The 12,548-nt window shown below is 40.7% G+C and overlaps 1 protein-coding gene across 1 annotated transcript in view; it reads right to left on the bottom strand.

Moving 5' to 3' along the window:
* Nucleotides 1–8,412: 8,412 nt before the first annotated feature.
* gpc3 (glypican 3) overlaps nt 8,413–12,548 on the bottom strand; it is a 169,969-nt gene continuing 165,833 nt past the window's right edge. Inside the window, exon 8 of the mRNA XM_084718753.1 lies at nt 8,413–10,773. Within this exon, the coding sequence (XP_084574879.1) occupies nt 10,598–10,773 (176 nt within the window). The 3' untranslated portion in view covers nt 8,413–10,597. The remainder of the gene's footprint in view (nt 10,774–12,548) is intronic.

Genomic DNA, 12,548 nt, shown 5'->3' with positions numbered 1-12,548 from the left:
ATCCAGATGCGAGCAGAAAACCCTAGTGGACAACCCAGGAGTGAGTGCGAGTTCCGGGGACAAAGACCTGGAAAGCAGGAACACCAGGGGTGGAGCGCGGAGCAGGGACTTCAAACCCTGGATACCGTCTAGACTGGTGGTAACCGGTGCTGAAAATCAGGACTGGAGCTGAGGGTGGAGCTTCTCTGCTGAGGCTCAACGTGAAGACGCAGTAAAAGAAACACCAGACAACCAAAAGTCCTCGAAATCACAAATCTCTTTCATTATAGACCCCTGGGTGACCTGGGTTTCAGAGGGCTTTCTTATCTGTTTTTACTGTCAGTGTGGAGATAACAGCGCAGATAAAAACCCTTTGAACTGAACAGACTTCCTGTGTGCTTCTCTCACTGTCCTAATGTAAAATAAGTGAAATGATTAGTGATGAGAAACTGTTTTTTTCTCAGAAACAACCAGAGGAGCCCCTAGAGGCCCCAAACCCCCTATAATCAAGGGTGTCACCTTGTGTTGAAAAGTAGTGACGGCATAACAGCTCAGGTGAAAAACTTTTTTTCAACATATGTAATTTTTAGTGATGTAATGGAGGGATTGGTATGATGTCAAAGCAAATAAGCAAATAATTACAGCATGTTGGGGGAAAAACGGCATAACAACGCATCAAAAGGTCATAGGAAAAGTTGACACTATTTCAACACTTTCAATTGTTAGTTAACATTTTTTGGTAGAAGCCTCTCAAGAAATTGCAGTGACAATCCTAGTTGTTGAAAAGCGGATGCTAAACTGCTTTGTTGTCTCTAAAAAAAATGCAAAACAGCATCGACAGCGCAAGTCATCGATGATTTCTACAGTTTCATTTGGTACAAGCTATTTTTCAGAACATTTTTAATAAACTAAAGGCAAGTTCTCAAGAAAATGTGGTGTGAATGCTGGACGTGAAAAGCTGACACTAAACTGATTTGCTGGGGCCCACATTTTAAGAATGGACTACAATAACATATGTATTTGAAGTTAAAACAGGCCAGTGAAAAAAATAAAGACTCCTTTTTTGGGAACATCCATGGAGCTGTAAGCAGCACAAACTTCATTGCAAGTGTCCAAGAAATTATTATGTGAATGCTGGATGTTGAAAAGCTGACGCTATTCCAACAATTTGACTTATTAGTTAACATTTCTTGGCACAAGCTGTTTTTCAGAGCATTTTAACAAACCAGAGCAATTTCTCAAGAAACTGCAGTGATAATGCTAATCGCTGAAAAGCGGATGCTGAAGCTCATTGCTGTCTTTAGAACTTGAAGAATCCCAATAAACTTTGAAAGATGTGGAATATTTTAAGGATTGTTGAAAAGCTGACACTGAACTGCTGGCTTTAATTTGCATTAAGAAACAGATGAAGGAGTATGAAAAGTTGGATAAGCGTGAAAGGAACGAACCAGGCAAAATGCGCTTTAAGCTGGGAGCTAAACTGCATTGCTGACTTTAATTTGTATGGAGAAGCAACTGAAGAAGAAAATTGAGTTTTAAAAAAATGTTGGGATAAGATAAAATCTGTCATTTCAGAAAGTGGTGGACATGGACACGTCCCCGTTGTCCCCAGTGTAAGTGACACCAGCGTCTTGACCACTTAATTGTGTAATTGAAGGTCGTCCATGATGAGAACTATAAAAATAAATGACAAATCGTTTTGTTATGGCATAATTTATTCAACATTATTTGCTTTGCCTTTTTATTGCATGACAGCAATTTACGTAACAAGAAAGCACATGACAGTGAAGACATATTTTCTCCAAATGTGTTATTTCAGTTCGGTCTTTATAATCCAATACATCTTAGTTTGTTTAAAACCCAGGGATTAAAACCTGTCTAGTGTTACAGTAACCATGGAGTCAAAATTACAGGCTTGTTTCTTAAACAAACACAGGTCAGGCTGAGTGCTGTTAGCAACGGGGCAGTTGTGTTTCTAATATGCAGCTGCCTGTCATATAGTGCAGCCACTGTTGTGAACCACAGTAAACAGTCTGCTGGAAGCGTGGTGGAGTCTGACAAGTGGACAGAGATGAGAAAATCTATTGATAGAAAAATAGTTTTAGACGACTGTATATCTGAAAATAACCCACCTGATCCCACTGACCAGGAAAATAACTGGGAAATACATTTGATTATTGTCATGAACACAATAAAAAACACATCATATTTTGTGTTAAAGCCATAATATGTAAAATGTATGTGTTGAAATGTCTTTATACGTACATTATCCCAACTATTTCCAACAACGTACAAAGAAATACGCAATTTAATCAAGGCAGCAGCACATTTCCTGCTAGCCATTGCTTCCACAAAAACACCAGACACGTTGAATACATCAGAGAGCGAGGAAGAAAGTCGGCAAACGTGACAAAATGTAGTGTGAATAAAACTTTAATATTACCTCGTCCATGAACATATTTTCTGTCTGAGTCGTGTCGGATAGATTTTCATCAGCTATGGTGGTTGTTTAAAAGTTAAGATAACAGCTCCCATGTTCCCACGCCACTACACGACGTCATCAAACTACATCTTTTGTTATTTTCTTAATGTAAGAGAGACACCCAGCAGAAGAATTGACATAATTTGCTTTATAAGCATCGGGGTAGGCTTTAGAGACAAACCCTGACTTCAAGAGAAACCTGTAACAAATCCAGCAGGATGCAAAACATTAATTTCCTCCTCATCAGCAGAGTTGTAACGTTAGCACCGCTGAGCTAGCTAGCACGGTGGTGATTTCATTGCTGGGTGCAGTTTGGTAAAAAAAAATGAAGTAGCTGCCACATGAAACTGCTCACGACAAGGTCCGCAGATTATCTTGAGTAACCGAGTCATGATTTCTGTTGAGTTTTTCCAATGCATTTTTTTGGCGCTTTGAGCACCACGAGCTTAGTGCTGTCCAGTTCCATTACGTTTGAGAGGAAGCAGACGTATCTCCGAAACTCTGCAACTCACACCAAAACAATCAAGATGGATAAACAGCACAACAGATAAGAAAAAAAAAAATGTATTTTTGATTTTGGGGATTTAAGTATCCCTTTAACTTTCGGGCTGAATCATTCCATCCTAAAAGAGTTCAGAACTGTCTTTTATCTGCGTGTGTCCTGAAATGTGCCTGCATTTTGTCCCTCCATTTGGAAATACTTCAAACATTTTAAAGAGTCATCTGCTCAACAGATACATAAAATGTACTTGCTAAGAATATCTGTTGTTCCCGTCACAGTGTTGTTGTTGTTGTTTTTTTTGTCTGTTTACAGGAACAGTTTGTTTTATCGGCTCTGCGGCTCTGACCTTTGCTCTCCTCGCAACTTTATTTTTTCACCAAGACAGTCAGTTTAGTCAATGAAGTGTAAAAAGTTAACTGTCATCCTCACATTACATCCACTTCCACCAGCTATAATCACACATGTATTATTCTAAATCAGAAAACGAGGAGATTTAGACTTTTTTTTCGTAACAAAATCTCAAATATTGGATACAGAACTTGATAAAGTGTTGCACCCACTCGTGCGCAAATCCTTTGATTAAAAAAGGAGTCATAATAAGACTTTTTACCCCCTGCGTTTAAACATGCCTGGACTTGTGGGGTGCTTCTGTGTGTGTGTTGTGTGTCTGCACACACACACACACACCACACACACACACACACACACACACACACACACGTCCATGAGTTTTTTTTTTTGGGGGGGGGTAGCACTCAGCAGAATGACATTCCTCCTTTTGTGTCCACATTCCTCAGGCGGCTCCATTCATTCTGTGTGACTGCGGCTGCTGCAGGGGAAGCCAGGGGTTTGCTGAGGAGCAGGAGGAGGAGGATGCTGGAGCTGTGTGCATGGGAGAGCGTGGGCCCGGCGCTCCCCTCAATAGGCCAACAAAAGGTAAGAAAATGGTCCAGTGCCATGGTAATTAGACATGAATGAGCTTTGAACGACGTGACATGTCCCAGGCCTTTCTCTCCGGCGGAGGAATTTCCAACGTCCAGCTTGGTAAAAATTGGACTTGGACTGGGGAGCCCATGCGCACTCAAGCACCTGAATTATATTGTTATTTTAATTTATATGCACTGTTTGATGACCCCTCAGGCTTGTAAAGGTACCCAAGCCCAACCCAAACATCTTTGTGCGACCATGAAATAGTGCTGAAATCCATATTCATAGGGAGTCAATCATTCAGGCAGAAAATGCAACAATTCCTGATAGTCAGCTATTCTCACTGTTCCTGCTGACTAACATCAAATTGACCTTTCACTCTCATAATGCGTGCTGTTTCAACATTGCCCCAATATTACCCTAAGAAAACACGTGAACTCTGCATTTCAATAGGCCTGTTTGCCCTTTCTCCAGCCTCGCATTAGCATTCAGAGTATAACCCCCCACCACCACCACCACAATCCCGGGTGAGTTGCTGCTCTCTCTGCAGCCAGCGTTTGCTCATCTCCTAATAATCAGCCTCTCTTTTCCATCTTAAAAGCTGCAATACAGTTCAGGGGAGAAAAGCACAGCTGGATAACAATGGCGTTTTTATCTGGATCTGGGGAGCAGAGGGTGCGTGGGTGTGAAAAGTTACAGCAGAGCGCCGGCGGGACACAGGAGCAGGATTTTGAAGTGTGTTTGCGGTGACAGGCGTGTTATGTGTGGAGCTGTGAGTGATTGGCCCTGTTAAGAAAGCAGACAGGCTTTAAATATGGAGACAAAACACAAACAATTAGGACTAATGAAGCTCGTTTCACTGTCGGGCCGTGGATGAGCGTCTGTTACCTGGTTAAGGTGGCTCCAGGGGTAACGCTAATGGGATTCAATGTGGAGGAACCCCGCGGAGAGCTGGGGAGGGCAGAGAGGAGATCTACACGCCCAGAGTGGTTCATCGTCCGCTGGGAGTGAGAAATACAGATCCAAGGAAAAACACTCATGATTCACATGCTGCTTTGAGGAGTCAGAGAGCAGCAGCCTGCACAGTCCACAGCAACATAAATTATATGATTCATGAAGGGCTTTGAAGTGGATCAGAGGGTGAAAAGCACATAAAGTAACATATATACTTGTAACACTGCGTGTCCTATTCATAACCTCTGCAGCATGCCATCCATTTTCTCTTATTTTCCCCTGCTCTTAAAGGAAAATTCCACCCAGAATACTTAAATATGTGACATGCAGGGTGTTTCAGAAGTTATTTTGTGGTGTGTTATTTCATGTTTTTGGTTTACCCTACTTTATTCACTGCTGCCTCATTTAAAGGACCACTGTGCAGAATTTGGTGGCACGCAGGGGTGAGCTCGCAGATTGCAAACGCTTCATCTCGTTCTCCTCTTCCAAGTGTATAGGAGAACCTACGGTGGCCACGGAACTTTCAAAAAAACATGCAAGGCCTTTTTTGGAAGAGGACCCCCGCCATCTGTAGAAATAAACGACCAATTCTAGGGTAACGAAAACACAACAAATCTTATTTTCAGGTGAACACACACTAATGAAAACATACTCATTCATATTATATTCAATTTCTGCAATATTCTGCAAATAAATCCCCATAAATCTTACACTCTGGACCTCGAATGACTTCATACATTTCCCAGAATGACTCTTGATAACATGCATTACAGAACCAATAGCTTTTAAGCTAGTTTCTATTTTATTAGTATCAGTTTAACAAAGTATTTTTTAGGATGGTTTTGTCTGAAAAGTTAAAATTTATTATAACAAAAATATACTGGTGTCTCCTGTCCATATTCTGAAAAAAAAAAACCTGTAATGCAAAAAATGTAATTTAATTTAACTTAACTTAGCTTTTGTTTAGTTTTGTCCCAACCAGTCAGAAAGTGACGTATCCATTCATCCAACATCATCTTCAGTTGACTTGCAAGCTGTGGAAGAGGAGCGCCAGGGGCACTGAACACTGATCAAACATATGTCAACTTAAAATTTCTTATTTCCTTAAGGTGATTTACATCAACTTTCACAGCTGTACCAATCTCGTCTACACTTGACGCCATTTTTCTGTTGTTATTGTGCATTAGTGGTGATAAGCAGCTAGCTAGCTAAAGCTAAAGCTAAAACAGCTAAAGCCTGTTGCATCAGAAATAATTTGAAATATTTGATAATTACATAGAAAATTATTCACACGGGGGTTTAATGGATGTGCTCTTGAGTAGGAATTTATTTCTACATCATTTTAACATTAATATTTTGTTTGCAAGGGCACCTCCCATGAGGTTAAGACTCATGGGAACTGTAGTTGCAATAATTGTTGTTTTATCTTGGTCAAAATTATGGGGTGTTCACAATTTACTGTCCTGTTATCATAGAATTTGGACAAAAATCTCCAGAGAGGAAAAAAAAGCAACAACAACAGAGAAAACTATGAGAAAACACACTGAGAAGTGAAAACTATGGTGCAACAGAAACTAAGTGGAGCGAGGGTCGGGACCTGACCACTCTAATTACTGTGACTGTGGATTTCACCGTATATATGAGCAGAGAGCAGTAGAGACATAGCATAATAAAATAAGAATTTTTCCACTTGAGAAAGAGCAGGAGTCGTTCCCTCTCCCCCCCCCAAAAACATGCAGCATGTCAGTTTGGTCTACTGTGGCTGCTGTTGGTGTACACACTGGCATCTGTTGTTTGTACAATGGATAACTCCCTGATTGTTGAAAGCTGTGCAAAGCCTGTGAAGAATCCTCCGCTCTTTGATTCTGAGGAACCGACATCAAACCTGACATTTACTGATGATGTGTTGATGACTGAATTTGTTTCTGATATTGATCTCTGGGCTGCTGTGATGGAAATACTTTGACATGACCTCACATCGTCTTTGCTCGACCTGTTATACAAGAGGAAAATAAATAACTGAAAGGACTTGAGAAGGCATCCGTGGTTCATTTTTCAGGCTCAGGCTGTAAATCCTGCCTGTGCTGCCATTTAGCGGTTACAATACAGGACTGTGCAGTGGTACGTCACAGTCGGGTGTGGTCACGAGGACAACAGACCACACCTGACCACGCCCTTGTGTTGATCAGATTAATCAGGCGTGAAATCCAACAGACTTGAACTTTTCAACAACCCAGAGATCAGTGCAGCAAAGCTTTTCCTCTACACAGGACTCACTGTGTAGTCAAATGAGACTTAAAGGAGAAATATGTAAATATTTACTGCAATTTATCATAAAATAACCATGTCATCAGAGATGAAGGAAACATGCTAAGTTGAAATAGTCGCTTCTCTGACAACAGCGCAACAGCTGCAGCGTCCTCCTTTGAAATTTCTGTTCCAGGCAAGAATAATTGTTTTATTTAGCCCCTTTCACGTTAATTACAGTTCAGATTAATGCAGAAAGTTTTCTGAATAAGTTAGTGTCTGTTTATGAGTCGTAAGAAATCTTTCATAATCTACCCGTTTGGTAGTAGTTAGAGCAGCTTTGGTTATTTCACTTAAAAATTTTTTTTTTTAAAAGATGTTTTTCTTTGTGCTCTTTTCACTGGTTTGAAGTAGGCGGGGCTCTGTTCGAAGAAGATGATGCCATCCGCTGCTGTGCACCAATTAAGATTCAGCAATATCTGAATTGTTAGCTGCGTTCCAAATCCCATACTGTTTCTTTTAGTAGGTAGTGCAGATGCCCTTACAAGGTACTGTTGCCAGCAGTATGCATAGAACTGGGACACAGTACTTTGTCATAACATCGCGCCTTGAATTTTGACCCTCTTGCTCATACATCTGTCACAGTCCATAGTGTGAAATTTGCAGTAAAAGAAAAAGTATGCAATTTGTAACACGGATTTTCACTTAAATGAGCTGTCATCTGTCTGCGCTCCCTCTGCAGCTCAGCTGATGTGACACATCTTCTGCTGTGCAGAGGATTGTGGGTCAGAATAACCAGAAGAGCATGCTGGCTGGTATACCACAAAATGCAGCTGGTTGCAGTAAGACACTGATGATTCTGGCTGAGTACTGAAGTTGATGTACTATTAGAGCTGCAGTGATTAATCAATTATTAATCAACTACTGCCAACTGTTTTGATAACTGATTAATTGATTTGAATCATTTTTTAAGAAAAAAGCACAAATTCTCTGATTTCTACTTCTCACGTGTGAATAATGTCTGGTTTCTTTCATCTTCCATGACAGTAGATTGAATATCTTTGGGACTGTGGACAAAACGAGACATTTGAGGACGTCACCTCGGGCTTTGAGAAACAGTGATCAACATTTTTCAACATTTTACAGACCAACTAATTGATCAATAAAGGTCACAGGCGTGATATTTCCTTTAAAGTGTAAACAACATAAATTTAAATATCAAAAATATAAAAAAAAAAAACTGCTATGAAACATTAAATAAGAAAACTCCATACATCTTAAATACATTAACGTTCACACACGTCAACAAAAAACACAAAACTGTAAAACATGATAAGTTTATTTACATTGTACTTTCATCATTAACATGTAACTGGAAAAAAAAAAAATGAACATGTTACAGGGCATTTCGTCTGATCCACGTCTAATCCCAGGTCTGACACTGTCCCGGCTGTTCTGTGTCTCATGTCAAACACAGGTGTAACTAATAACATTAATTAGGGCTGCGGTCTGTTCAGGTGTTGCTGTGTCAGGCCTCTGGTACTCACTGACATCACTGACTGGAGCAGAGCCATCATTATTGTTATTAGTTACACCTGTGCTGTTAATGAAATTATGTGCTAAGTAGTTTTGTAGCTGCTGGTCGGCTGGGGTCTTTCTGTGTGGAGTTTGCATGTCCTCTCTGCGCCTGTGTGGGTTTTTCTGCGGCCGCTCCCGTTTCTTCCCACAGTCCAAAGGCATGCATGCTAACTGCCCGTAGATGTGAATGTGAGGGTGCATGGTTGTCTGTTTCTATGGGAGTAAGAGACTTGGGATGTGCCCTGTATGTTTCAGCCATGTGACTGACAACCTGTCCAGGGTGTAACCCCGCCTTCCGTGACCCTGAAGGATAAGCCGGTACAGTTAACGGTGAATGGATGGATGGATAGTCTGGTTCACAGCTGTGAAGTCAGCTGGGTGGCAGCAGCAGGTACACTTTTTGATTTTAATTAGCGTCTTTCCAAACATCCATCACATGTCCTCCAGTCTAAACAAGCAAGACGGAGACCACCTTGAACCATATTTCACTCTGAAAACCAAAACAAAGTTAAACAAACTGAAAAAAGAATCTGACCTCTGGTTTAAACAAAACGTACAAGACTTTAAGAGCGCGTGAGCTCAATGCAAACCAACATTACAAAATTAATTTACACATATTTATATCACGTATTCCGATGATTAGGCCCACATGTGAAAATTTTATTTGTGTTCTCACTTGAGTTCTGACCCTAAATCGCAGAACTCATGGAGAAAGTGTTCTGACTTTTCTTTCTTTCTGAAGTCAGGATTCAGACTTTTTTCTTTGGAAAATCAGGATTCCAAGAAAAAAAAAGTTAGAATTCTGTGGGAAAAAGTTGGAATTCTGAGAAAAAAAAAGGGCAGAATTCTATGGAACGAACTAAAGTCAGAACTCAAATAAAAATTCCACATTTGGCCTTAATCCTCTTCAATACCATTTCACTCCTCACTTTATCCACAGTGCTAAAGAATAAGCTAAACATTTGCAGCAGTGCTTCACAGTCCAGCCAATAATTCAATCCACAAACCACATTTTCTTGTGAAATATGCCAATATTCCAAATAAACATATTGTTGTAAACATGGCACCAACACAGAGAAACAAACATCTGTACAGTAATCAGGCTGATTTGGAGACTTATGCTCTTATGATAGCCCTTGAATCTTTTTTTTTTTTTTATCAGAGGGCTTTTACCGTTTAAAAAAAAGAATAATCAGCGCTGCAAAATAAAGCAAACACTGATGGCGGGAGTGTGAAATAATTTAGCTATCACTAGGACACAAACAATGGGAGAGAGAGAGGAGGATTTAAGTAGCAATGGAGCATTTTTAAGGTACAGTGCATCTTTAAATAAGGGTTTAACCTCAGCCTCTGAGGATGAGGAGTTCACAGCTACTCCCCCGGCTGAAGTCCAGTCCTGGCAGGAGATCATTCACCGCCATGATGGAGGAGAGTTGCAAAAGTCTTCTTTTCCTTCCAGCTTGTTTCTGCAGGGCAATAACTTGTTGCAGACTGGGAGTCGGAGCATTCGTTAAAAAGGTCTGTTGTGTGTCTGTTTTCCTCCTCACCGGTAGGTCCATGACAAAGCTGTCTGATGATGAGACCCCCGTCACTTTGTTATGATACAGAAGTCAGTGTGAGGGCAGAGAGGAGGTGAGGCATGAGGGCAGAAAAGTTGTAATAATAACCATAGTGGAAGTGGACCAGAGGGCGAGTTTCTTATTTACATGATGCCATGGGTTTACCTGGTGTGCTTTAATAGGTTTGTTGAGAACATCCAGTGATTTTGAGTCAAGAAAACAGCTTCTCGCTGAGACAGATAAAGAGAAATATCGCATTTTGGTTGTTCATGCTTGCTTTACATCGGGAACTGAAAAAAGTTTGTCCCGTTCCAAAAAGTTTTGAATCCTAGGTTTGGAAAAGGTGACTGGAGTGTGTGGGTGCACTGGTCAGTGGCGGCAAAACATGAGCAGAGCGAGCATCATGGGCAGCGTCGGGACCAGGCAGCTCCTCCACAGCGGAGCCGCAGGTGAGGAGACGCCTCCGACCCCGGCCGTGGCCAGGCGAGGGGTCAGCAGCTGCTCCTGGAAGGTGAAGTCGTCCATGGCCAGGTTATCAGCCAGGTCTGAGGGCGAGAGGGAAGAAAGGGAGACAGACGGAGGGGAAGATGGCGAGAGGAATGAAAAATATGAGAGAGGCAGGAAGGAGGATGGAGACAATTAGAACAAACAGTGTCACAAAAGCTGAAAAACATGTGTGGTATGTCTGTCCTCGTTCTGCATGATGTCTTACACAGCTGTAAAAACAATGTTACATCGGGAGAACGAGAAACGCAAGCTCCACATATAACCAGATGTCGCATGTTATTGTTGCAGACACATGCGGAATCGCACAGGCGCATATTTTACTGAGAGCAAGTGTTGAAATGTGGACTTAAGTGCTGAGATGCTGAAAACAAAAAATAAAAATAAAAACCACAGCAGCTGCATGAGGTCATGTCTCAACATCTGAAACACACAACCGGTTTGACTGATGTGTGTCCTCTCTTTGACAGAACATAACATCAGCGCTTAATTGTTTTATTAAATTAGTCCCAAAATAGAAGAAGTCCACTTAGGTTTTGACAGATATTTACAGCGTGTGACAAGATATTGCCAGTTTGAATCCCTGAATCACTTTTAAAATGCAAAGTGGGGAAAGGCAATGATAATTTTTTCTCTTGATTTTCTGGTTCGCTGTAGAAACGTTGTAGGCACCAGGGTGGGATTTATCGTCCTGTCAGGGGACAAATATGATCGGGATCATGACCAACAATAGCAGCCAGGGGAACTGTGATTCCAAATGTAACAAGCTAGTTTATGTGTTTAGTTTTTATTACTTCTTCCTTGTTCTAAACTTTTCTCAGTTTTAGAGGTATAGTAGACATTTGGGGAAATGTGTTTGTTCACTTTCTCGTAGAGAGTTGAAGGACCAGTGTGTAAGATTTAGTGGCAGCCTCCTTTTCCAAGCATGCAGCGGCTGTGAAACCTCAAAGACCGTATCTAGTGCGCTGTCCACAGAGAGCGCAGGTCTCATTCCAAGGTGATAAAAACACAATGATTCTTATTTTCAGTTGATTATACACAAATAAAAACAGACTTGGATGAATATTATATTCAATTCTTGTCGCATTCTGCAGATAAATCCCTGTAAATCTAACAGAACGGACCTTTAAACTAATTACACTCCCATCAGCCTCAGCTGTCCTTTGTGTTTCGTGCTAATTAGCATGCTAACACACTGAACTAAAGTGCTGAATAAGATAGATCCCCATTAATTTAAGTAATAAGATAAATATCACTCTAATGTGTATGCTAGAGCCAGGAGCTAATTAAAGACTGGAGGCAGGGTGCTTGCCCTTGTTGTCCCCAATGCTCAAAAAAATCCACCTATCATCATAATAAGCAAATTAATCAGCTTGTTTGTTTAATTCATACACAAAGAGTAATGTAAAAAAAAAAAAAAAGAAGTTGTGGTTTTGTGGAAAGTTATGTGGTGTGACAGTTTTTTGTGGAAGCGGCACAAAACTTTCCTGTACAACCACATCTTGGAATTTTTACATTTTAGTTTGTGTACGTATTAAATGTTCAAGATAAAAGTTGTTAATTAGCGATCTTAAGAGGCTCTGGGTGGGTTTCTAGTCTTTATGCCAGGCTAACTGACCCTTCCTAAGTCCCGCCCCTTTTACGCTGTATGCTCCAATAACAGTTGAGCAAACTTGAGTCAGATTTCTCCCTTTCCCGTAAAATTCACATATATCACATCTTAAATAAAAGCTAAATAATGAGTTAATGTTCGCAAAATGTTAGCTGACCCGTTAACTAATGATTTATGTAAATTAGCTAGATGGTTAACTAGCAT

Source organism: Lutjanus erythropterus, chromosome 5 (assembly GCF_056507025.1).
Source record: "Lutjanus erythropterus isolate fLutEry1 chromosome 5, fLutEry1.hap2, whole genome shotgun sequence".
NCBI lineage: Eukaryota > Metazoa > Chordata > Actinopteri > Lutjaniformes > Lutjanidae > Lutjanus > Lutjanus erythropterus.
Note: the sequence above shows the minus strand (reverse complement) of the source record. Positions and strands in the feature narration are given on the sequence as shown.